At 47.5% G+C, this 26672-nt stretch overlaps 1 protein-coding gene across 12 annotated transcripts in view; it reads left to right on the top strand.

Moving 5' to 3' along the window:
* Window positions 1-25400, top strand: part of cit (citron rho-interacting serine/threonine kinase) — a 67982-nt gene extending 42582 nt beyond the window's left edge. For 4 of the 12 annotated variants that reach the window (XM_062958408.1, XM_062958417.1, XM_062958420.1 and 1 more), the window contains 25 exons: window positions 2271-2324; window positions 6900-7097; window positions 8161-8354; window positions 8466-8601; window positions 9410-9514; window positions 9643-9783; window positions 9918-10025; window positions 10648-10810; window positions 11068-11232; window positions 12909-13046; window positions 14164-14344; window positions 14507-14598; window positions 15115-15219; window positions 15416-15585; window positions 15736-15816; window positions 15942-16077; window positions 16944-17083; window positions 17758-17850; window positions 18109-18217; window positions 18346-18474; window positions 18989-19069; window positions 19842-19920; window positions 20032-20211; window positions 21296-21629; window positions 21734-21956. In XM_062958408.1, the coding sequence (XP_062814478.1) occupies window positions 2271-2324; window positions 6900-7097; window positions 8161-8354; window positions 8466-8601; window positions 9410-9514; window positions 9643-9783; window positions 9918-10025; window positions 10648-10810; window positions 11068-11232; window positions 12909-13046; window positions 14164-14344; window positions 14507-14598; window positions 15115-15219; window positions 15416-15585; window positions 15736-15816; window positions 15942-16077; window positions 16944-17083; window positions 17758-17850; window positions 18109-18217; window positions 18346-18474; window positions 18989-19069; window positions 19842-19920; window positions 20032-20211; window positions 21296-21629; window positions 21734-21883 (3462 nt within the window). In that variant the 3' untranslated portion in view covers window positions 21884-21956. The other 8 variants (XM_062958413.1, XM_016996594.2, XM_062958415.1 and 5 more) reach the window with 8 other exon arrangements.
* Window positions 25401-26672: the final 1272 nt, after the last annotated feature.

The following is a 26672-nucleotide window of genomic DNA, read 5'->3' as shown; positions in this document are numbered from 1 at the left end:
CCCAGTATAGTATTGTCCAATACAGGGCCTAGGTTGGCACTCCAAATTTCACACATTGAGGGAGAATGCTTTTATTATGGAGGAAATATGCTTGCACTCTGCCCACATGTAACAGTTATATTTGGCTGTGAAAGTGGTGGGTTCCAGGTAAGTCACTTCAGATTGTGATTCTGGCAAAGGTGGCTTCTTGTTTTACAGATGTATGGGAATAATGGCATACTTTTATGCTACCGTGCTTATCAGCTTTAAACAATTAACCAGACAAATGTTGCCTTAAACATGTTCTCTGACAATGATCCTGGTTTTCTCTCTCGCTGTTGGTGGGGTGCTTTGAAGGTTTTTTGTTCTGATCCTCAATATATACAATGGGGCCTGATTTATATATTGTTAAAGTCCTTGCAAAACCAAAGTTGGATCTTCACTTTGGGTTTTCACAAAGTCTGTGGGTGGTGGAGATTATTAGCCTCTGCTTTGGCTGCCAGCTGTCCCTCACTGACATGGCTGTCTTTGGTGGCATTTGCATCCAGCTGCATTGGAAAGTGGGTGTTGTGTCTCATTGGAAGCTAATGAAAGGAAGAGTGTGCTTGCCTTTCATTAGGGGCCCCCGTCCTGCCTTTGCGGCTGTTCCTTTGGGCTTGCGGGTTCGGCAGAGGACATCTGCATGCATTGCTTGGAGTCTTGACATCCTGGGGGAAGAAAAGTGGTCATTCTCTTTAGCCTTTTGAAGACGCACACAAGCTGGGCACTCCACATTCGAAAATGCAACCCCTGTGCGAGGGATTTCTCCTGCTCTGTCCCATGGATGGCCAACCTGAGGCATGGGTGCCATGAGTGACGCGAGGAGGAGGAGTTTGGGGCAATTTTGCACTCAATATCCATGAGCATAGGATGGTTTTCACAGGGGCAACTCAGCCGTTGCTTCCTCTAATGTAATTGTCAAAAAGATTAGCCAGAGCACATTGTCTTCTCCGGTATTTACAAAGGCCCTGGAGAGCCACTGCCAGTCGGAATAGACCATTACAGCGAATCAATAGGACAAATTGTCTGACCTGACATAAAGCAGCTTCCTCTGAAACCCAAGCTGCTCCCAGCTCAGGAGACATGGGATCAAACTGCCCCGAGACAAAGGAGCGGGAGGAGAGAGGGGGCTAGGGATGAAGAGACTAGCTTGGTGCTTCTGTTGCGCTTCTGCCACACTTGCCAAAAAGGTTGGCCACTGCTTCTCTATGCGTCTGGACCAATTCTCTCTTGCTCATAGCTCTAGCTTTCCTTCAGATACACAAGCGGTTTGTAACATTTGGCTTTTGTGCTGAGAGGACAGGGGGGCATGCTTCATGGGCTCACTTTCTTCCGTGCTGACATGGACACGTCTCTCAGACTCCTGGGCTCCCGTGAGCACGCTGCTGTACATTCTGTCGCTCTCTCGACTTGAGTATGGAAGATTGGGAGGGGTGGGTTCTTCTTTGGAACTCTTTCCCTTGATTGGTGGAAGACAAAGTTCATTTTCTTGCCAAACCCCTTTGACTCTGGCACTGGGCGCCTCATGTCCACAAAACAGATGGTTGAATCCAGACAAAATCTCCGACAAGCAATGAATGACCCACAAGTGCCTCTGCCACGGTCTGAGCCTGGTGGGAGAGGACCTTATTGGCTGGAAGATGAGCTTTGTCTTGTTCCCTTGCAGCTCCTAAACCCCAACAGTGCATGCCTTACTGCAGCTTCCTCCAAATGAGACGCTTTGTGCCTTTGAAACATGCTGGACTTCCTTTACCCTGTAATGACATTGTGAGTTGGCTTTGTTGCTTTTTGAAGAAGGTCAGGCTGCTCGGTAGGCTTGTGGTGGAAGGGTTTGAGAAAGCTTGCCTAACTGCCATTTGTAGGCTTCGCTATTTTTTGTGTTTAGAAGAGTATATACATGCAGGGCTATCTGCTTTGAAAGAAGTCCTAGTTCAGATGTGAAAATAAACATGTAAGGCAAACAAAAGGCAAAAGTACCACTTGGATATGAAATGACAGCTACCTTAACAGGGAATATAGCCAAGAAACAGTGTATACCACTCTATAGAGGAGACCATGGATGCCTGAAGATGCCCTAAATCAGTGCAACATCTGGGTTGTTGTTTTTTGTCCTAGCAGTGCTCCTCGTCTGCAGCATCTGCCTCCTAAACCTGGCTTGCTGGTAGATTGTTCTGCAGTTCATTAAGAAACAGCTGTTGGCTTCTAAATCTAATGTATGAAAAAATTGATGATCAACTTCTTACCTCCTTTAGGCACATAGAGATGAAATCCAGCGTAAATTTGAAGCCCTTCGTAATAGCTGCACAGTGAGTATCAAATACAGATCATTGAATTCTTTTGAAACCAAGGGCGAGGAAGGAAACAATCCCATTCTGCTCCTTGGAGACAAAGGTTCGTGACACTGACCTTTGCCTTCAAGGAGTTAGCAAGACCCAAGACTGATTGGATTGTCTTGATAGGTCTCAGGTAAATCTCAGCTTAGAGGTTTCCACCTGATGTGAAAATTGACAGGGTTCCAACTTTTTTTGGAAGACGTCAAATCAACAAATTTCATGGCAGTGCAGCTAATAAGAATGGTGTCGCAGCTGCAACAAATGGCCTGCGCACACACACAAACAGATACAAATCCATGCAAAGTGTAGCGTTGAAAGGCAATGGATGGCATCCAGCTACATTAAAAACCCTTCTGATAGGAAGTCTGGTTGTCCAAGTGGCTGTAGGTAGTATTACTGTACTGCTTTTAATCTTAATTGTAGGAAAAGGGACAGATAGGGTCTCATTTGAAGTATGGCAGGAGTGTGCACTTGCTCCAAATGTACAGTGTTGGCCGTTATGGGTACCCAGCGGTCACCTCCAGTTTTCCTTGGGCATGAAATCCTGAGAGGGCTGGGTTCTCGTTGGGACCCCTTTCCATGGATTGGTGGAGAGAGAGTTACAGAGGATCTCTGAAGAATGTTGAGGGAAGCACCCCAAAGAAACCCTTTAGTGTCTAACCTCCCCCCCCCCTTATGCCACCATCACTGGAGTGAGACTCCTGAATTTCTTTTAAAGTTGTTGAAGGCTTCACCTTGGACACTCACAAACACACACGATTCCACTTAGTAGCGAGGGTGGAAGACACCTGATGTTGGACAAAGTATTTTCCATTTGGATGTTTCTCTTGTTGACCGCCTTGGTGATGAAAAGCATTCAAGTACAGAAAAGGGTTTAGGGCTTTTCAAAGGCCCTCTTTTATTTCCAGAAGTGGTGGAAATGCTTTTCTTCCTTTTCCACCTTGTCTATTTTAGGTTTCCTAGTGATGGGCACCTGTGCAAGGTTGAAAGATTTCTTCTGAGACATTATTTAGTATGGCAGAAAGAGTGTTGGGCTCTAAAATCATTACCAACCTTCATACAAACAGACTTCATTTCAACAGTGCCCACCTTTTTAGTGGAGGCAATTTGTGGCGTTCCATGGAGGGGAGGGACAAACTTCCCCAGTTTTTAAAATCTGAATACAGGACCAAGTCTGTAATTGTGATATGTGCCTTAATTTTTTGTCAACCAAAAATCTGCCAGCATAGTATGAATGTATATTTCGGTCAGAAATCAGACTTTGCTTTTCTCAAGTCAGACCTTGCTTATGATGTGCACACTTCTACTATAGGATACACTGAATTGTCTGTCTGATTTGCTCCAGCTCATAGTGTGCTTGCCTGGGTAGTTTAAGCACAAAGTACACCCTACCTGTTGTATTTACTGTTCCAATACCTTTTGGTGTGTCGATAAAGGAGACTCTGCTCCCAGGGCCCTTAATGGTGTTTCTTGTTTGAGGAGATAACACGTTGTAGTTGCATTCCCAGCAGAAACGCTACAATTAAAGGCCAAGAGTGTTTGGGTTTGCTAAGATTCTTGCAACCATATTGTATGATGTGTGTGTGATAACCAGAGTATTACGACTCCTAAACCCTGCTGGTGCCCATTCTCAAGCAATACATCTGTTGTGTTGTGCTGGTCCTCCAGAAACTGGGAATGATCCATCCTCACTCCAAAGAAGTGATCAATTTTGCTCAAAGGCTGAAGTCCCCTTCTCTTGGTCTGCTTCTGCGTTAGTCAGTAGCGGTTGAAAGCTTCCGTCTCTACATTGTGATGAATCTACTTCAAGTTTTGGAAAGCTTTCAAGGAGCTATCCAATGCGCCGAACCTATTTTAGGAGAGAGTAACTCCTTAAAAGCTTGGTTAAACCCAGACTAGATACACTGCTCTGCCAACACAGGTGCTAGCAGCAGTCACCGGTTTATGTCTTGTGGTTTACTTTGTGGGAGGTTGAGTATTCAAGGCCAAGCGGTGCTTTGCTGTTTCCATTCTTCAGATCAATGAGTTTGAAAAGTATTATGACCTCTTAAAGCTTTCACATCTTTCTCCTCCAGGCAGGACCTATAAATAAGGCCGCCTCTTGAGCAGCGAATTGAGAGTTTTGTCCTTCAGACTCTCAGACTCATGGTTCAAATGTTTTGAGTGATGGTTGTAAAGTAGAGCTGAAGCCTCACTTAACCAGAGAGTGTGCTCATGTACATTACAACTTCTAAGGAAAACCTGCATTGGATTGTGAACAGAGCAGACAATGGCACACTTTTATTGTAGAGCTGTTTGAATTCTTTCCTCTATGAACATAATCTGTAACGGTTAAGCAACCTGGTCTTGTTGGTCTTTGTTTTCTGTGTTTAATTGTGAGAAAAGTATTCTTTGGAATATTTCTGAATGGGTTTCAGTATCAGAGAAGGCTCCACTTAAGCCCTCTAGGGAGATGGGGTGGGATATAAATAAAGTTTATTATTATTTATTATTTATTACATCCCATAAAATGGCAGGACAACACCCCCCTCCCCAAGTGATATAAGGATATAAGTCACGGAGATTCATATTTTCAGCAAGCCCATGGAGATCAGGTTCTCACTATTGAGAACTCATGCCAATCCCAAACTGCTTTATGAATTGATCACAATTGATTTGCCATGCTTCATTATCAGAGATGCAGAGGATGTGTTCCCTTGGTTGTGCAGAGCAAGGTTTGTGTCTGTACGGTGCTTGGAGTGTTGCATTAAATCAACTGTTACTCAGTTCATTTTCTCAGTTGAATCTTGGAAAGAAGCAGGATCACATTAAGGTTGTTTACTACGAGTATTTTCTGAACGAACTATTGTGATAAGATGTTCTGGAAATACCTTCTCTCTTGTTCCTTGGGCTAATAAAAAGTGTTCAGGGGCCAAAGGACAGAATGGATTAATAAATTTGTATGAGCCATTTAATATTTATGTCAAAATGAACTGTGGTTATATCTGAGGGAGTTGGAATTCCTTATTAATAACTGTGTATTATGTTCTTTGGTAGCTCAGTGTTGCATAACGCTGCCTGGTCTTTCTTCATTAGGTAGTTCTGAAAGTTCAGTTCAGACCTTCCCCGCACAACTTTTTGCTCATCTTGAAATGATAAAGATGATGTTCAAACCCTCACATTTCTTCCTCCAAGACCATTTGATACAACCTAGGACTCGCTGTCCTTGGTTCGGTGTGGGACCTCGCTGTTCTCTCGGCCATTTCTCTGGTTCGCCACAACCTGGGCTTCCCTCCACGCATCTGCTCAGCCCGCATTGTGATGGCCTCATTGTGGAGAGCTTCCCACTGTGAATTTTAAGAGACATGGAAAATTGCATTTAATTGCCATGCACACTCTGTCTCTTTGTGAGTCCGGAGATATAGGGCCTTGTTTGCCAAAGCTTTCTTCTGGTCCAACAGTGGTCTCCAGGCGTGCCGGCCAAAGAGAAGCTCCGGAACAGGTCAGAACTAGGATAACGTGTTGCTTTTTCTGAATCTCTTTGAGAGGCAGAGCGAACAGAAACCCACCATCTGAGTGATAGCAAGAGTCACACTTTAATTCTTCAGTTTACTATGGAAGCTGATTCTCACCCAGAGCTTTTCTGGTCTCCTTGTTTTACTGTTGCTTGCTTTCTTTAACTGGCACAAAGAAAACACGTCTGATACTTCTGATTGTGTTTATCACCATCAGTACAAGACCAGTGTGTTAGGACGTGTATGAAATGGTCGTCCGGCAGTTGAAGCGGGTGTTGCTTTGGTATCTGATGAAAATTGTGCACCTAGATGTTAAAAATAAGCTCTTTTTCCTGTTTTTAAATGTTGTAGTCATGTTCTCTCTCAATTTTTATCCAAATGTCCAAGAAGGGTAGCATTGCATTGGGATACTAAGTTTTAGCCTAGCTCTAATACTGCTTTAAATAATGGACATGGTTTGTTTTCATAAAGCCGTTGTTACATAGGTCTTTTTTGTTTCTTAATGCTTACATTGATGCGCTCCTTGCATTCTCCTTATCTCTGCTGACGACATACTTAGGTCTTTCCTAAATCAGAATGTTGTGTGGCAACTTACTGGCTTTCCTTGTGTTTTCATTTACCGTCTGAAGCATTCTGAGTGACATTCCAGATAATGGTCCTCTCTTTACAATACTCTCAGATTGATATCTTGAAAGTTAGTTGTCCTTTTCCTCAGATAGGGTGAAATACGCCTCGGAGAGAGAAATCATTTGCTTGTGCTGTTTATCGGGGCCTGACAGATCAAGGAAGGGGACCATCAGCTGCTGGCTTCAGTCCCTTGCTCTTGCCAGAAAGGTGTTCCTCTTAAACCTGTGTCATAAAGTGTCACATTGCAGTGGTTCCAGGGCTTCACGCTAGGCACTGCATTCGATGTATGAGTTTGGCTTGTGCCAGCCTAAGAGATGGGTTTTACAAGAGCCCCTGTGTTAGGTAGGGGAGTGGGGCTGCCTTTTCGGAAGACCTGGCTAGTCTCCGCTGATCTTAGGTTCTCTGATTTATTGTTCTTTTTCTTTAGGTGATTACTGACTTGGAGGAGCAATTGAACCAGCTGACCGAGGACAATGCCGAGCTGAACAACCAGAACTTCTTCCTCTCGAAACAGTTAGACGAGGCGTCTGGAGCCAGTGAGGAGGTGGTCCAACTGCGGAGTGAGGTTGACCATCTCCGTCGCGAGATCACCGAGCGGGAAATGCAGCTCACCAGTCAGAAACAAGTGAGTCTGCAGACCTTATTTCTTTCCTAGACAAGAACATTCTGGTTATGCCCATGCTTGCCAAGCGAGCGGAAACAAACACGGTACTTCCAGCAAAAGTTACTGGACTTCCATATGTTATCTGGTAATGATCCTATCTGGTCCTATTTCCTGGGGCTGATGAGAGTTGTGTCTAGCAATATGAGCAGGACTGTAGGCTCCCCACTCTTCACATATGTCAATGTTTGAATTGTGTGCAAAAGTAATTTCTCTCGCTCCTTGAATCTACACCATTTTCATTGTTACAGAGAAGAGAAGGAGGCCAATTTCTCTATGTATTCCACCCATCCCATTTAGAATTGTGCACACTGCTACCCAGTTCTCTCCCTCCACCCCCAACCCTTGTGTGTTTCCGGCCCATCTATAACAAACAAAACAAAATCATGGCAATTTCACCCTTCCAAGTAAGAAAAATCTCCCAACCCCTTGATTACTTTAATTGCTCCTTTTCAGCATGTTGTTTTTTCAGGAAGAAGCCCGTGACACAAAAGTGATTGCATTTCAAGCTTTTAAAACACACACACATTTAAGTAAGCTTTGTTTAAGAATAACCGGAGCCTTTGTGATTGGGAAAGCTTGTTTGAACATCTTCCAATGTCATTTTCCCATCCTGTTTTTCACCCTTTTCAAAGCTGCTGTCAAGCTTGTTTATTTTTTTTAAACACCACAAGAAATCAGTTATGCGTATCATGTCTGTCCCTTTTCTGCTACATGCAATAGCTGTTTCTAGATGGTGAGAGTGGTCCGACAGAAAAACATCTTCCCCAAGATTCAAAAATCTGGACTTCCAACAGCGACGTGAGAGGCTGCTGGGAATTTTGATTGGTGACCTAATGCTTTAGACCTGACCTTGCCATAGGACATTATTTGAGATGCATTGTCCAGCTATAGTTGGTCTTGACTTAGGGAGGCTTAGCGTTTTAGGAAACCCATCCTAAAGGACTTGAAGGAAATTCCTTGATATAGAGTAGGACCATGGTTTTGAAGTGGAGATAGGAACATTGATCAAAGTGTTTGTTTTTAGACAATGGAGGCCTTAAAGACAACCTGCACAATGCTGGAAGAGCAAGTGATGGATCTGGAGGCCCTCAATGATGAACTCCTGGAGAAGGAACGCCAGTGGGAGGCCTGGAGAAACGTTCTGGGGGATGAGAAGAGCCAATTCGAATGCCGGGTTCGAGAGCTACAGAGAATGCTGGATACCGAGAAACAAAGCAGGTATAAACTCTGCTCCTGCATGTATGTTGCCTAAGGAAATTAATGTTCCAAGGCAGAGTGTCAATCATAGGGAAAGAACATAAGAAAGCGTACTTGATGTTTTTCATACAGAGTCCGGGCAGATCAGCGCATCACTGAATCCCGTCAGGTGGTGGAGCTTGCTGTTAAAGAACACAAAGCCGAGATCTTGGCTCTCCAGCAAGCACTGAAAGAACAAAAACTCAAAGCCGAGAGTCTCTCGGACAAGGTGGGTGACAAAACCTTTCCGAGCATTTACAGTAATTGGGCTGAGTTGCAATGAATGGAAAAGTTTCTTTCCCCACTTGTCTCCCTCCTCCTTCGTGGTCTTTGTCACTCAAAAAAATGGGTCCTTTGCTTGAACAGAGCCGTGCTTTCAGGCACAAACTCCACCTGCCTCTTTTAGTGCACATGTCTTTGATGTCAGAAAGAAAGTGGGGGAAACCTATGTTTTGTGAGGCCCCAGAAGAGGGAAGAAGATTGGCCTTGCACCCTGAAGAGTCCCAAAGATACAGGGCCAAATCCTTCCTTTTGCACCCCTTTTTGCAGTGCTGTTTGGGTGCATTGCAAAAAGATGCTCCAGCTATCTGTGTCCCGTCATTTCCCAGAGGCACTTTGGGCAAAGGAAATGGCTTCCTGGCGCTTTGGGCCTGTTGCACACATTTCCACTGTAGATAGTTTTTTTTAAAAATGAAGCAGAGGAGTCCCTGCCTCTTCCTTTTCCCCAGATGTTTTCCAGATGGAGGTGGTGGGCATGCTGGGTAGCGAGGGGGGCAAACTGTGTCAAGTATGTCGGATAAAGGCGGGAAAAGGGCCCTTGGTTCCCTAGCCGATGCCTGATGAGTGGGAACACAGGATGCCCAAGGGACCTCTTGCCCAAATTCCCTTCAAAGCCAGTGGTTCTTATGAGAAAGGGAGAGAGTGAGGCCATGGAAACCTTCAGGAAGAAGGAGAAGTTGAGGAAGAAAGATCAACACAGGGCTCTTCCTTCACAGCATTTCATGTCTCTCCTTTTGAAATGTGTCCTAAATCTCTAGCTCAATGATTTGGAGAAAAAGCATGCCATGCTCGAAATGAATGCGCGGAGTTTGCAGCAGAAACTCGAGACGGAACGTGAGCTCAAGCAGAGGCTTCTGGAAGAGGTAAGGCTTCAGTGGTTGCCAGCCATTGTGCATCTTCATTGATGTGCCTTGGACACATTTTCACCATTAAACCATTCAAAATACCAGCGAGTGGCTTAACGAATCTCTGGATCTGACCTTCTTGACAGCAAGCAAAGCTGCAGCAGCAGATGGACTTGCAGAAAAACCACATCTTTCGCCTGACCCAAGGTCTGCAGGAAGCCTTAGACAGGGCAGATCTTTTGAAGACTGAGAGAAGTGACCTGGAGTACCAGTTGGAAAATATTCAGGTGCACCCCTGGTTTAGTTTGGGGTTTTTTTTTGGGGGGGGGGGTGTTGTACTGGATTCCATGCTGTATCCATTTGTGCTCGGTTCGTTCAGTATGTGCCTGTTATGACACCTACTTTTTTTGCCTCCTCAAAGGTTCTCTATTCTCATGAAAAGGTGAAAATGGAGGGCACGATTTCACAGCAAACCAAGCTTATTGATTTCCTTCAAGCAAAGATGGACCAGCCAGCCAAAAAGAAAAAGGTGAGCTCAATAAAGAGTGGGTATGAGGCATGCACATATGGTTTTTAACATCCAGATCCGGGGTGCAAAGAATATCGGTAAACAAAATGCGACTCCTGCAGGGTGTCCTTCTGTACACTGGAAGTAGCTTGTTCAGTCCTTTTGTTAAACTGTGTGTTCAGGGCTCAGCCCTGCTGATCGACAAACACGTCCTAACCTAAGGGAATGTTGGAACAACTCTTAGTTGGGCCTGTTGCTACACCTGAGCTCACTCGGTTTGGGACGTGTGGGGAAAGTGCATATGGCCCTGCTTTTTTGTTGAACTATGCAAGCAAGCAACCCGAGGTGCTTTTGCTTGGGATTGTTGGGTCCCTGTTGGTGATGGCCCTGAGACAGCTGGATCACTGAGAGGGCTCTAGAGGTGGCAGAATGGACTCTGTCCAGACGGATGAGGCCTGTCACAAGGAAGACACTGAGCGCCAGTTGGGCCGGGGGAGCTTCAGGTGTCTCCCACCCCACCGTCTCTATTGAGATGAAGAGTGCCATGAGACCCTCTGGTCTGTAGTTAGCTGGGATTCCCTTCCCCTAGTTTAAAGCACCACTTACTAGGAGTTAGGAGCTGTCTGTGTGTTTCTGTTGCTAGGGCCTGTTTAGTCGACGGAAAGAGGACCCTTCTTTACCCACACAGGTTCCTCTGCAATACAATGAGCTGAAGGTGGCACTGGAGAAGGAGAAGGCCCGCTCGGCCGAGCTGGAAGAGGCCCTGCAGAAAACCCGCATTGAGCTCAGATCGGCTCGAGAGGAAGGTAGGGGGCTGCTGTAGAGTTGCATCTGAAGAGGAGGCTCGCTTTTAGCTCAAACGCCTGTCTCATCTCTTTGTCTTCTGTAGCAGTGAAATGTGTGTTTTCTTTTCTCTCCCCCCACCCCCTCCTTGTTTGCTGTTGAGGATCCAAATAGAACGCCACCCTTGCCTTACCGCAGGCCGTAACTCTTAAGGTTGCGTAGAACCACGGCTGCTCCTTGGGCTGGGAGGAGTTCACTAACTCTTTATGTGTATCTGTAGCTGCCCATAGGAAAATTACAGACCACCCTCACCCATCCACTCCTGCCACGGCCCGGCAGCAGATCATCATGTCTGCCATAGTCCGCTCACCAGAACACCAGCCCACGCCCATCAGCCTGCTTGCTCCTCCCTCGAGCCGCAGAAAGGAGTCCTCCACACCAGAGGGTAAGGCTTCCGCCGGAGGGGCGGGCCGGGCAAAGAGCACCGCACTCAGGACCACAGCCCTCCCCCAGGCTGGCCCCACGGCCTCCTTCCCTGAGCTCGAGTAGGCTGAGGAAGACCAGTGGTCTCACTCAAAGTCCACCGGAAACGGCAAGCCCAGATTCACCTTGGATGCTGGGCGGGAGAAAGGTCTCGGCACTAGTGCCTCAAGCCAAGCATGGCTCCTATGAAGGAGGCTCCACTGGATACAATAGAACTTTGTTTTGGTAAACGCCCGTAAGATATTTTCACCTCAAGTTCTTTGGTGTCCATTGATGCAAAAAAAGCCTTTCAGGAATTCTGCTCAGACAGCGAGAAGGTACCTTGCGTCGTCTCTCTTGACGGTCCATATTGGGAACCACTGAGGGAGACTAGAATGGTGAAAGCTCTCCTTTGAATGTAAGAAGAAGCCAACATCCTTTTTGGTGGCCCTGGCCAACCAGACATGCAGAGGGGACCCTCCTTAAGATACAGAGGCAGCGATCCCTCCCGCGGGTGCCTCCCAGGAATTGATCTCCAAGAGGCCTTTGCTTCCCTGAAGCTACTTGCGTTCATCCCTGGGCCCCAGCCCCAAAGTGACATCCAAAGGTGTTCCTTCTGAGCTTTCTTCCCTAGTGTTTGCTACTGGTGGTTGTTGTCACTTTATGAGTGTTTGAAGTGCAGCTCATGTGCTTTTAGTGTAGTTCCTGTACTCGTCCATGTGGTTTAGTTGTGTGGCCTAGAACAGCTGTATCGTTCCCAAATGGGAAAGCCTACAGTTTTAAACCTCTCTGTGACTATGAATGTATTTTGTGGCTTTTGACAAGTCTCTGCTTGTGGCCTTTGCCATTCTGCAATATGGGGCTAATGCTGACTATTTTACAGGATTGTTAACCATTGCTGAGAAAATTAGGTGAACTCTCCAAGCTTAGTACAAATGGTAATCATTGTGTCTTCTGCAAACATCAGATTCCTGACTGGCTTGCTGTGACATTTGCCACAACATCGCCTTCTGTGTACTCACACTCCCATCGAGGCCACTTTAGATCAAGGGCTAAATAGCAATGCCTTTTGAGCCCTAGCATTGTAATGTCGCCACTCCTTTTGAACTTGACATGGACTTTTACTGTATACTTAACAGTGATTTCTGTGGTTTCTTATTTCTGTGCAGCTGACACAATCCCTCTTCCAAAGTATGTCAGAAATTGCTTCTAATATATATTTAGGCTATTCTTTTTTTTAAAGAAAAAGCTGCCAATATATCCAAATTGAGTTAATTCTATTTAGGGGTAAGCTCAAGTCCAGGGAATGATTTCAGAAGGCCCAGTGCCTTTAACTGGAGCATGCAAAAGTGAGAAGGAAATGGGGAAGAACCTAAGCTCAGTGTTACTTCATCAGTTGCTTAAGAAGCTGATACTGGCAATGTTGTGTTGGAGCCTTCTTTCTTCGGTTGCGTAGGGCAGTGGACTTCTGCTTCCAAGTCCTGACCTAACTTTAGCCCTAATGGTGACATATACATGGCTTCAGGAGCCTTTAAAAGTTAGCTCTTTGTGTAAAGACGTTTTGGTCGAAACAAACTAGGCCAGTGCAGGAAGAGTGAAGGGCTGACGGTTGACTTGTCCTTTGTAAACGTTGCTCTGCCGTTCATTCCTTTCCCCCAGAGTTTAATCGGCGTCTGAAAGAACGGATGCATCATAATATTCCTCACCGGTTCAATGTGGGATTGAACATGAGAGCAACAAAATGCGCAGTGTGCTTGGATACTGTGCACTTTGGACGTCAAGCATCGAAATGTCTTGGTAAGTATGTCATGCCAGAGAATCGAAGAAGGAAAGAGGCTGAGGGATCACGGATGATGTCCTCCATCCAACATTGTGTCCCCTTCTCCTTGTGTCGATCCCTGGCCTCTTGAAGTCCCATAAGAACTGGAAGCAGACAGGAATAAATACATAATCAATCTTGATTTCTGTCCCACCCCATCTCCCCAAAAAGACTCGGGGCAGCTCATAGCATGAGCAAATACAATACATATAATATAAAAATAAATAACAAATTAATAACAAGGAAACAAATAACATAAAACAAAATGGACAAATTGAACTATAATATAAACAGTAGTTAAAACACATTTAAAACACAGTGTTTCCACTAAATTAAATAAACTAGATCAAACCTAAGATATCCGAGTTTCCATAGCCAGTTACCAGTAGATATTTTTTTTTCAGGGGGGGAGACAGATTTGTCTGCTCTTCAGTCTGGTACTTGGCTTTGAAAGAGCCCTGCTGCTCTGTTTACTCAGACTGCAGCCTACGTTTATTTTGGAGGAGTTTCCCCCTTTTGTCCAATGACTTGCAGGCAGGGGGTGAATGGGACTGAATTCAGTAGAGGTTGAATAGACATCGCTGTGCTGTTGTTTCAGTTGTTAGGCTTTCTGCAGCTGACAAATTAGACTGGTTCTTTTCATGACGATATTTATACTGAGCTTCCTCAAGGCAGGGCTTTTCCACGTCTAGGGCCAGAGCGCAGTGGAGTCGTACAGAGATTCAAAACACAGCCCCTTTATTTGCCTTGTTAGGGAAAGGTGCAAGCAAATTCCTCTCGCTGACAGCCCTAAATATTTGTCAATAAAGACCCCCCGCAGAGCACCAGACTGAATGTACCTGTTGCATTTAAAGCACGGTGATCCTAGTTCAGAGCACTGTCTTGGTGGAGAATGGAAACAGAATATTATCTGCCTCTGATCAATGACAGCATCCCCTCATTATCACAGGATCCATCACACCAGCTTTATGATGCCACCTGCTACTTGGTTTTGTTTTGAACGTTTTACAGACATGCCTTGCTGTTGTTGTTAACTGCAGTTGGCATCAGCTTTTTCACCATCCCTTCTTCCTTCCTCGCTTTCTTGTTTAATAGAATGCCAGATGATGTGTCACCCCAAGTGCTCGGCCTGCCTGCCAGCTACCTGTGGCTTGCCCACGGAATATGCCACCCATTTCACGGAGGCCTTCTGCCGGGACAAATTGAACTCTCCGGGCCTGCAGCTGAAAGAGCCCAGCGCCAGTCTGCGGCTGGAAGGATGGATGAAGGTGCCAAGGTATAAACGTGAGTCTCCGCGCTGAAAGGCCGGCCCAGAGCTGCTGCTGGTGCTGCTGCTGCCGCCGCCGGAGGAGCCTCCCCACAGACCTTGCTTGCATTCGCCTGGTGGCTGATGAAATGCCCTCTCTGGAGCCATCTTTGTCCTCTTTCTGTCTTTCAGAAACAATAAGCGTGGGCAGCAGGGCTGGGACAGGAAATATATAGTCCTGGAAGGAACTAAAGTGCTAGTTTTTGACACAGAAGCAAGAGAAGGTAAGCAAGAGAAGCTTTCACATCTTCTCTGATTTGGCCTGTCCTCTGTCCATCTATTGCTTTGTCTGAACTGTACCTTGGTCTTTGAGGAAGTGGGTTGGCAGCTTAGTAAGCAGTTCTTCTCATGTTTCCTGTTCAAATAACTTTTTCTTCACCTTGGAGTGAAGGAGCCCCCATGCCCGTCTCCCCTGTGACCCTTTCTGTGGTTGCTGGGTGCCTTCAAGGTCTTTCTGGCCTTGAGGTAAAATTATCATGGGCTTTTCTTGGAAAGATTGAGTCAGAGGTTTACTACCGTCTTCCCCTGAGGCTGAGATATTGTGACCTGCTCAAGGTCACCGGGGGGGGGGGGCATGGCGGAGTGTTTACTAGTGTTATGACTCCGACATTTGTTCCAGTCTTCTGAATGATGCTGAGATGATCTTTTTAACATGTCAGGTGTCTCCCCGCACAGCCTCCTTTCTCAGCCACGTTTTCATTTCCTCTTCATGTTTGTCTCCATTTTTCTTTTTGCCAAAGCTGGACAGAGGCCTGTGGAGGAGTTTGAGCTGTGCCTTCCAGATGGGGATGTCACTGTCCATGGGGCTGTGGGAGCCACCGAACTTTTAAATACAGCTAAGACAGGTGAGGCAAACCTTATGTCATTAGATCCTTTGCTTAAAATTGCCAGTAGTAGAACCCATGTTTTGTTCTGCTACCGCTGCTGTTGGCAACAAGGAAAAAACCAATGGTCCCTCCCCATTATTCAGTCTGTTCTTATTTTGCCAAGGGACACGCCTGCTTCCGTTTACCTTTTGTGTTTTCTTTGGGAACAACGTAGATGTGCCATATATATTAAAGCTGGAATCTCATCCTCATACCACCTGCTGGCCTGGGCGGACCCTCTATTTACTGGCCCCCACTTTTCCTGACAAGCAACGCTGGGTCAATGCCCTGGAGTCCATTGTGGCTGGAGGAAGAGTTTCCCGGGAAAAAGCCGAGGCCGATGCTGTAAGTTGAACGGTGCTGGAAGGGAATGTCAATGCTGGAGCCCTTTCAGAGTGTTCTAAAATAAAAGTAGAGTTCCCATAAGCAAACACACTGACATAAACTCACTCCTGTGTACCATGTTCCATCTTTTTTCCCCCTTTTCCTGCACAGAAGCTCCTTGGAAATTCTCTCTTGAAGCTCGAGGGGGAAGACCGCTTGGACATCAACTGCACATTGCCCTTCAGTGACCAGGTAGGGATGGGTTGCCCTGCCAAAGTGGAGGATCAAGAATTGGGTTTCCCAGAAGGACTTGTTTAGCTTTGGGATAGCGATTGATGTTTTTATATTGGGCATCTCTGTGTGCTTTGTGACTCCAGGTGGTCCTAGTGGGTGCCGAGGAAGGCCTTTATGCCTTGAATGTCCTGAAGAACTCTTTAACCCACGTCCCTGGCATCGGGGCTGTTTTCCAAGTGCACCTCATCAAGGACCTGGAGAAACTTCTCATGATAGCAGGTAGAGTGGAACAAGGCCCATCATGCGCCTGAACAGAGAACGCATCCTTCCTTGTCTCTTCAGCATAACTCTTGCTGCTGGGGATCTCATTCAGCAACTCTGGGCGTATATGTCACCCATGTATTTTGAAGTGTATCCTGGCAACTGAAAGGAAGAGAAAATCACTTCTTTTTTAAAAAAAATGAAGAGAAATTATGTTGTGAGCTGCACTTAGCCACAAGCCAGAGTTCCAAATGATATCACTTGCGTTGTTTACAAGCATTGTGTATATGCACACCACCTCATTGTTCCTGCGGCAAGTGAGCTAAACAAACCACCATCATTCTAACAGTAGTTTGTTTATTGTGACATAGGAACTCTGGCTAGCCTCTCCCTTTGCAAGCTAGAGTGATAAGACAAGAGAAACCATGGCTTCTGCTGGAGGTATTCAGTATAGAGGTAGCTCAGCTGGCAGATAGTTACATTATGCCAAAGTATAGGATCTCAGTCACTCTTAAGATGTAGAATTCAGTGGTCCATGCCAGTACTGTGTGGCCTTTTAGCTCCGCCATGAAATCAGTGCTCCTACACCTCTTACTGTTACTGACCTATCTGAATATTTTGCTAGTCACCATTCTTCTGTATAGAATGATACAGAACTGACTACATTGCTTTGGAACAATCCTGTTTTGCTATACCTTTCTAGAAGGAATGCTAATACCTTGAGTTATGTTTCATGGCATCTTAAAACTAGATCCCTTTGCCTTCTTTTCAATACAACCGGAACACATTCTACCACTGTCTAGACATAAAGTGCCTTGTGGAGTCAAATCTGGACCAAGCCGTGCTCCTCTGAGAGGCTTGTCCTTTGGTTGTCTTCTCCTCAGGAGACGAGAGGGCCCTGTGTCTGGTGGATGTGAAGAAAGTGAAGCAGTCCCTAGCACAATCCCACTTGCCGGCTCAGCCTGACGTCTCACCCAATGTTTTTGAAGCTGTGAAAGGATGCCATCTTTTTTCTGTGGGCAAGGTAAGACCAGCAGGCTTCATGTTAGTAAAATTAGCCTCAAACCTTTGGTGCAAAGAGCATCCCATCAACCATTTATTTAAAACACTTGTTCACTGCCCTTAACAGATATTTCAGAGCAGTATACAACAGTGACACAATAAAATCAAACCAACAAAAAGCCTCCCCAAGAATGCTCACCTTTACTGGGAATGTTCAGGTGCTTGTCTGTTAGAGTACACAGAGAGTAGGATACTGACTGGGAAGTTTGGGTTCTCTGCTCCAGAATAGCCTATGGTTGATGACCAGTGGATTTGATGTGGAAGGATTTGTTCACAACTCTTCTCCCTCTGTGCTTGCTATCTATCTGTCTGTCTGTCTATCTATCTATCTATCTATCTATCTATCTATCTATCTATCTATCTATCTATCTATCATTTTGATCAGTGACCAGCATTAAAACCAATCTAGCTCTGAGTCAAATGTTACCTTCACAAGGCATTAGCGGACCTTCTCCCGCGTACATGAATGGCTGCCACTGGTGCCAATGCCCTTGTTGTGCTGTGCACCTTGGACTGCCTTCCAGAATGTCTGCCTTTGGCTCCCTCCCCATTCCTCCATCTCACAGGGCCCTTGAGCTAACCCTGGTCCACAAGAATCTCCCGTGGTTTATAAAAGAGCTTCTCTTTTGTGTGCAGATTGAGAACGGACTCTGCATCTGTGCCGCCATGCCCAGCAAAGTAGTGATTCTGCGCTACAACGAAAGCCTCAGCAAGTTCTGCATCAGGAAGGTACGGTTTGCCCTTCTGTTTCCTCCATGAGATTCAGAGGAGTGCTTCTTCAGAATCGATTCCAACAATGGGTCGTTTGGCCTCGCTTCCATTAGCTTCCAGCTATGCGGTTTCTCAAGCCTAGAAAAGCCAGGTCTGGGAAGCCTTAGGTGATGGCAGCCATGGTTTCCATTAAAACTCTGAGCAGAGTATTGTATAATGAAGCAACGCGGCTAATTGTGGGGTATGTGCCTGTGCTTTTGTGTTTCCCACTGACAGGAGATTGAAACCTCCGAGCCCTGCAGCTGTATTCATTTCACCAATTACAGCATCATCGTCGGAACAAACAAGTTTTATGAAATTGAGATGAAGCAGTATACGCTGGATGGTAAGGCTGCCTTCCTTTGCACGTCCTTAATGCTAACAACTGTCGTGAGACATTCTAGGCTGGTGGTGTGTTTGTTCTAATGCTTGTCGTGAAATGTGCTGATCTCCTGTTCCTTCTCTTGATCTTAGAATTCCTGGACAAGACCGACCACACCTTAGCGTCTGCCGTGTTTGCTTCATCTAGCAACAGTTTCCCAATCAATATCATCCAGGTGAATCCTGCGGGTCAGAGGGAGGAGTATCTGCTCTGCTTTCATGGTAAGTAGCTTTGTGACCTTGAGGGCTCTGTTGAACTCCTGAGGTCAAACAGATACTTGGATTGTGAAATCTTTGGTACCTTCCTCCTCCCTGTTTGCTGCCACTCTTAACCCACCCTTCCTTCCTTCCTTCCTGCTGTTCATCCAGATGTAAGAGGGGCCCATCTGCTGGGTATGAGTGAGGGCACCCACTTACTTGTCCCCTGTTGGGTCTTGGTTAGGCCTCCATTCCTTCTGCTCCCCAGTGTTAGTGGGAGCGGCGGAAGGGGCGGCTGCTTCAAAGCAGTGCTATTGCGAGGAGAATGCAGGGTCTGGCCCACTTCTCACCCTCCGGGGAGGATTCCAGAGTGAGTGCTGTGCCCTGCTTGCTTCCTTTCCAGTAGGTGAGGTGTCTTTTGGCCAAGTAGGTTCAAACAGTGGATGAACACTTGGGTTTTCCAACAGACTCCTGTTTCTATTCTGTTTCTCTTCAACATTTGAAATTTGCCGACTGATGTTTGCTTTTTGCCCTGCAGAGTTCGGCGTCTTTGTCGACTCTTACGGGAGACGCAGTCGCTCAGATGACCTGAAATGGAGCCGCCTGCCTTTGGCATTTGGTAAGCGCAAAGTGCTTTCTTTTCCATTCCATGACTGAGCATGTATCCTGGTCCAGTGCTTTTGCATCCTGGAGATCATAGACATCACAAAACCCATCCTCTTTCCCAGCAAAGATGGGTGCTTATCGCTGTCTAATGAGTGACTTGCCTTGCCCAGATTCTCTCTTTGCAGCAGGCTAATAAGTAGAGCAGCCTTCAGGCTCAGGGCTCAGGTGACAGGTCCCCACTCCTCCAGAAAGGCTCTCAGTCTGACTTGAGGGAATGCCACTCTTGTTGGGCTTTCTTACATTTAAACTAAGCCCCCTGGAAACTGGGGAGAAAAGGTAATTTCTTGCTGAAGATTCCTGTTCTTTGTGAGTTGGGACGACTTTGTCTCCTGTCTTTGGGCCAAGAGGCTAGAGTCCTGGTCATGTACTCCACTCCTGTCCTGTCCCTCCCTTTTTTGGAGAGTTTCATGTTTTTCTGGTTCTGTTCCCTCACCGTACCTGGCATTTGTCCTGTGCTTGTTTTCTGTTCTTTTCCTTGATGATGGGCAGGGGCTGCCTTTTCAGTTTGGGATGGCAGAGATTCCCATCCCTTGGAAGAGGCATTATTGGGTTTTGTCCTCTCTTTCTGCTGCAAGGGGCGGGAGGGCTGCCCCAGAGGGTTCTCCGAAGCAGCAGAAGGACGGTTTCCCTTTTTCTAACTGGAACCTGGAACTAAACTTCCCATGCTCTTCTCTTCCCTTTGCATTCCCGTTAACCTTTCATCTTTGTTCCTGGTGCTCTTGTAGCCTACAGGGAGCCGTATCTGTTTGTGACCCACTTCAACTCCCTTGAAGTCATTGAGATTCAAGCTCGGGCCTCCCTTGGGTAAGCAAATCCATGTCCTCCGTGGCAGTGGGGTCCTGGGTGTTCTGAAACGTTCATGTATCCGCTGGGATGCAAACTCAGAACCTTTTCTTCTCTCCTCCCGGCCCTCAGCACTCCAGCTCGAGCTCACTTGGATATTCCCAGCCCTCGCTATCTGGGCCCGGCAATTTCATCTGGCGCAATTTACCTGGCTTCTTCTTATCAAGACAAACTCCGTGTTATTTGCTGTAAGGGGAATCTGGTGAAGGAGTCAAACAATGAACACCACCGGGCGTCCTCTACCACACGCAGGTAGGAAACGATTGGATTGTTGCTACTGGATATGTCTGCTGCCTCACAAGGTCCAGAATAGGTCCATGAGTCTCTGAGGCAGGAGCAGGCAAAGCATGTCAACCCAAGGCAAAGATATTTTTGATCCCAAAAGGAGTAATATGGCAAAGGGTGGGAGTGACAGCAACTAGAATAAAGCTCCTCCTTTCTAGACCCAGAGTCATAAGGGAATGAGAAGAGGGGAAAGGAGCAGTTCAAGCTCCAAAGAGCACTGTGAGAAAGTCTTTAGGAGCCGGGGGGGGGGGGGGGGGCAGATGGCAATGTCATCATTAAAATAACACTTGGACATTCTGAGAGTTGGTAGAGCCATTGGAAGGCAGCCATCAGAGGCAGAAAGTGGCCTCCATGGAAAACTGGAAGAAGTGGCATTCCCTAGCAGAATGCAAGAACAGTTGCAGCAATCCTAGGTGTTGCAGGGTGTCAGAAGAAGAATGCAGTTGCAGTCAACAGCATCAGAAGTAGCTGAGAGGACAAGGACAGAATTGGTGCCTTTCCAGCTGGCAGCAACAAAGTGGCTTTAAGGGAGAGCTGTCAGTGGGATACAGACGGTGGGAGGCAGATCATATGGATCTGAGAGTGGCTGAACAAGCAAAAGGGGAGGCAGGAGGAGGGTCAAATGCAAATCCTAGCGAGTGAAGAGAAATGAAGTAAAGGGGGGAGCAAAGGGGGGAGGGAGGGAGTAGTAATGCTGTATCCATATACTGTATTCATATACGAAAGGACCAAAGTGGGACCCGTGTCAAGTCAGGCAAGAGCAATAGTTTTTCTTGTCTTCCTTCCACAGTCCAAAGGCCTCCAGAAGGACTAAACCTTCCCCACTTGGCCTTCCTGGCTGGGGGATCATGGGAGTTGCAGGCCACTCCATCTGAAAGGGACCAGGCTAGTGAAAGCTGTCCTTCGGAAGCTTCTCGGGGGAACCGGTAGCTTCTCAAACAGAGTGGGGCTGTTTTCTGCTCAGCAGACGTGTAGGGCCAGAGAAGGCGTGGGGGGAGGGGGGTTGCATTGTTGCAGATAACCGTGTAACTTTGAGGTTTTTGTCACTCAGCTGTCCGCGTCCATTGTTTTTGAATGACAGCAGCCCAAATAAGAGGGGTCCCCCCACCTACAACGAGCACATAACCAAGCGGGTAGCCTCCAGCCCCGGCCCCCCGGAAGGTCCGGCCCACTCCCGGGAGCCAAGCACACCCCACCGCTATCGAGAGGGACGGACGGAGCTGCGTAGGGACAAGTCACCCGGGCGTCCGCTAGAGCGGGAGAAATCTCCTGGCCGGGTCCTGAGCACCCGCAGGGAAAGGTCCCCTGGGAGGCTGTTTGAGGAGAGCAGCCGGGGAAGGATGCAGGGGGGGGGCGCAAGGACTCCCCTCTCCCAAGTCAACAAGGTAAGCTGCGCATGTGTCTGGGGCTGCCGGTAATCCTCCCAGGCCCGCCCACCCACCTGCCCGTCTGCCCACCCGCCCGCCCGCATGCTCTCTCTTTCACGCAGACGGCTCGGGATTGGACCCAGGACGCGAGTGCCGAGTCTCTCTCTGGAAAGATTCCCTTGTTTGCTGCACTCGGGCCGAAGCCGCCTGTCCCGTGGAGCTCTGAGTGTCCAAACGGCAGGCTCTTTCTCTTGGTGGGATGCTGTGCTTGAGAGAGCATGTCCGGAGAGCTCTGTCCCAGGGTCCCTTCCCCTCAATTTACATCCCGCCCCCCTCTGCTTTCCTTGACAGGTCTGGGACCAATCTTCAGTATAAGCTACACAAGCCTTCCCCCGACCTTGAACTGCAGGAAGACCCCAGGAAATGTACTGAGTGGGCAGCCATGCTTCTTCCTTTGCGGCCCAGCCACCCCGGCCAGCCCAACCCCTCTGGGCCCCAAAAGGGTTCTGGCAACCGGATCCAATCCGCCAGGACTCTAGTTGCTTGCAAGGGAAATGCTCGCATCTCAGTTTCTTTTCCTACCGCTTCCTGCAGTTGGGTTTTTCTCTCCACCTCCTCTCTTCCCCCCTCTTTTTGGGCACTTTGTACTCCCGTTGCTCTTTCAAAAGCAGTTCATACACTTTTTATACTTCGCGTTGAGCCTTCAACCATCCCCGTCCATGAAGCCAGACGGGGTGGGGATCTCACCCGAGCCGGAAAGGTATAGGCTATCGGCATTTGGGGAAAGGATGCTGGAGGTCTGGGAAAGGCCTCGCCACCAGCCGAGGCCTCGGCGATTGTGTCTCAGTACCCAGCATCATTCTAGCTTCTTCTGCAGAGCTTTCGAGAAATCTCAATCAGTTTAGTCCATCTGCTGCTTCTAAAACCCTTGGAATGTCACATTCCAAACAAAAGGAATACAAAAACCCAGCCGACCCCAAACAAATGAGAGAATACTCTAGCCGTTTGGTGCAGCTCTGTGGCTAGCCGGGTTACGAGGAAGGGAACGTCCTGTTGAAACTCTCCCCCAACAGCCCCTGATCACACCGAGTCCCGTGGTCACCGCCCGCTGCCCTCACCTGCCCTCGCGGCAGTCAAGAGGGGTGAAACCCCTGCCCCTTACCCAGGTTTTCTGCATGGCAGCTCCCTGCATGCTTAACTGCAACACCATCGTCCTGGCTGCGGTCTCCTTTTCAGTTGCTTTGCTCGATATTGTATCTTGTACCTCCCGTGTTAAACTGAACTAAAGCCTTTATAGATTAATGCTGCAACGATAACCATCCTTGTTTACTGGGGAAACAGGCACTGAAGGGAGAACGAGCTCTGGTTCTTTGAGTCCGCGACAAACAGAACTTCCACGAGGCACGATGACATTCCCATCCCCGGCCAGCATTAGGCAGGATCCTGTTTGCCAAATGCGCCACTCTCCTCCTGGGTCAGGGCCACGCCAAGGAGATGCCTCCTTGCCCCCAAAGTGGATGGAAGCAGCACTCTGCCGCTCCAAATAAGAAACTGTAGGAAGAGAATAAGAGCCATGCCCACAAGAGAGACTAAGAAAATCCGCGTGGTAGAAACCACTGCTCCTGGCAGCAAAGAGAACGGGCAGCCTTGACAAATCCCAAGCCTTTTGCCATCACTTTTTGCCACAAGCGCAAGCCCTCTCGTGCTGAGCAGGGAGGCTCCTTTCTTTCCGACTCAGGCTTTGCCCGTTCAATTTGCTGGAGCTGCCTTCCTCTCCCTCGTTCTCTCTCTCTCTCTCTCTCTCTGGCCTGATCCTTTTCCCAGCCGGTGCTGCCCCACTGGGGAGGCCTCTCCATCTCCCATTGCGCCAGGGCCCTTGGGGGGTGGGGGTGGGTCGTGGCGAACAGGGTCTGGTCTCTTGCGTAGCGGGCTATTTTATACCAGATGGTCTGTCAGGAAACATGCGGAGATTTCTGCCTCTGGGTCTTGGGTGTCTCGAAAGGTGTTTACGGTGTTTTCGCTTCTCATGGAAACAAAAAAAGTTCCTCATGACCTGAAAACTCGGCTTGTCGAGTCCTAAGAGTGTAAATCTTGTGTCTTGTTTGTGAAACGCTTCCTGCTATAGAATAGCTCAAAGGACTGTACATATTTACAAGAAACTTTATATTCGTAAAAAAAAAAAAAGGGGTGGGGGGGAAGAAATCCGTTTCTACTTTTTTATTGTAAAGTGTGCATTTGTTTTTTCCGAACCACGAGCCCTTTGTCGGATGGGGGGGTCGCAGGAAGGTGCCTTTGGCCGCCGCTGCCCAAGGGACCTGGCCCCCGCCCCCCGGGATCCCATGAACAAATACTGTAATGTGAAACGTGCAAGCCAACGCTTGTCGGCGGGAATGAGGTCGTAGGCTTTATTACGAAATAGAAGTTGCCTGCATTGAAACAAAAACAAAAATCAATTTGCCTTCATCACCTTTTTATTGCCGCAGACAAGAGCAAGGGATAATTTACGCTCCACCTGGAAAGTATTGAACTTGTGAACCGATAACCAAATAAAAACACGAGAACTCTCTGTCTGGCATGGTACAGTGACCGTTTCCTTCCCACAAGAGCAGCAACAGATAAGGCCTGGGGAGCCTCTCCCTTCCCTGTCCCCTCTCTCTGCCCCCCCCCCCACCAACCCGCCCCCTCCCCAAGCCTTCAGAAGTCACCACTGCCTTTAAGAAGGGACCTTGTGAGTCAGGATGTCCTGATCTCCACTTACTGTCAGCCATACAGAAGGCCTGTGGGGCGCAAAGCTAGGCTAGAACTCTCTTAGTCAGAAGGAACATTGGGAGCGGAGTGGCAGGAAGGCAGGCGCAGGAGGGCCAAGCTGCCTGGCCTGCTCACTCAGAGAAGGGCTCCAGTTCCCATTGCCATCATCCGTGTGTTAGTCCCTCTCTCTTCGTGAAGCCATCTGCCCAGGTTAGCTGTTGAGGAAAGCCCTGCTCAGGCCTTCTGCCCCCCATGCCACCCCAAAGGGCAGGCAGCAGGGAGGAAGGGGGCAGAATGGCCATTCCAGCTGCGTTTGCGGGGAAACAGTCCGCGCAATGGGGAGCTTTCCTTTCCTCGCCCGTTTCCTGACTGCGCAGACCGCTTCCCCCCAACACAAGGCAACCCCTTCTTCATCCGCTGCCCCCCGACCCACATCAAGGCCTGAGCAGGGCTGGCCATCCTCAGTCCCGGTAGGCTGACAATAACTGTTCGACGACCTTTCCCTCTTCTCTGGTGCTGTAACAACATATATATACACACACATACACACACACATGCACGCAAACACCCTGCGGTGCGTTTTTAAAAAAACCTACCAACAACGTAATTCAGGCCATACATCACCAAACGAAGCAACACTTGGCAAGCGAATGCAAGTTTCGACTACACTGTAAATATTTCTATTTTTAAACCGAAGCCAGTTTCTACAGGGTCTGACGTCTTCTTCTACAGGGATCGTGTGTGTGTATGCCAAACTGTGAGCTGGCGGGAGCCGAGGTGCGGCCCCCGCCGAGTGATGCACCTCCCCTTCCCCCTTGGCCTGCTCTAAACAGGTCGCCAGGAAGCCAGCCCCCCCCCAGACCCCCCCAAACCCACCCCTTTGGTTGACCTATTGCGCATAGTGATGCTCTGCATTGAAAACCAAACTGCTTTGACTTCTGTTGTGCCTAATCTTGAATGTATAAATGAACTGCAAGCTTGTTTACAAATGTTCCTTTATTTTTCTTTTCATGTGCACAAAATATACTTATTTAAGACTCATTGTTTCGGTGCTGTCCATGATGAGATGTGTAATCCAACCAATGCTTGGGGAACTGGTTAAGTGACAGAAAGAGCCTCTCCTTTACCCCTGGGCCTTGCAGAGACAGGAGCATCCTTACACCAGTGTGAGTAATAGCCTCCGACAGCCATATCCTCTCTGACCATATTGAACACTGGTCCTGACTCCCATTCGTTTTAAAAGACAAACCAAGAAAGGCACCCTTTCTCCATAGTTTTCCACCCCCAACTCCAAAAGCCTTCTTTGTGGGGACCTTTTCCGGCCTCTTTCTCGGCTCTGCCATATTTCTAAGATACAGGCATTAAAATGAGCAACATGTGGCCAGAAAAATCTGAATAAGGCTTGGATGAGGGACTGTTGGTTGTGGGTTCTTCCTCTCAACCCAATGGGCCAAAAGGCCTTTCACAAAAGTTCCTAGTGGGTTGAGTTTTATTGTGGCAATGACAACAGGGGAGGAAAACGTCACCCTTGAATGTTGCTGTGCTAATCATGCCGCACATGCAGGGAAATGAGGCAGAGAGAAAAGCCATCGCAATGTGGGAATGAATGCCTTCTAAAGTATGGAAAAGTGATTGTGGACTGAGGCATAATGGCAATGGTAACAGGCTGAACCAAATGAAAACAGTTTTTTTACCCTAACCCTGTGCAAGGGTGCATATCATCCAACGCATGAGTTTGTGATGAGTAACGCACACATTTTAGCTCCCCTCACACCTGAGATATAGTTGCTTTTGTCTGAACCTAGTACAGTAGAGTCTCACTTATCCAAGCTTCTGGATTATCCAAGCCATTTTTGCAGTCAATGTTTTCAATACATCGTGATATTTTGGTGCTAAATCTGTAAATACAGTAATTACAACATAACATTACTGCATATTGAACTACTTTTTCTGTCAAATTTGTTTTATAACATGATGTTTTGGTGCTTAATTTGTAAAATCATAACCTAATTTGATGGTTAATAGGCTTTTCCTTAATCCCTCTTTATTACCCAAGATATTTGCTTATCCAAGCTTCTGCCGGCCTGTTTAGCTTGGATAAGTGAGACTCTACTGTACCTCACCCCTGAGAATCAAGGTACAGTCACATGGAGGCTGGTTGTGTTCATTGCAAATGGGTTGGTGTAGTGCTTTGAGCATGGGACCAGGGATCTAACCCCGCCCGGCCATGCAAACCCAATGGGCATGCTCTTGGCCTTGGCAAATCTGAGCAAATATTTCCAAGACAACTCTGTAATGGGCTTGTCGGAGATG

The sequence above is a fragment of the Anolis carolinensis genome, chromosome X (assembly GCF_035594765.1).
Source record: "Anolis carolinensis isolate JA03-04 chromosome X, rAnoCar3.1.pri, whole genome shotgun sequence".
Taxonomy (NCBI): Eukaryota; Metazoa; Chordata; class Lepidosauria; order Squamata; family Dactyloidae; genus Anolis; species Anolis carolinensis.
The sequence above is the reverse complement of the archived record's forward strand: the minus strand, read 5'-3'. Positions and strand labels throughout refer to the sequence as shown.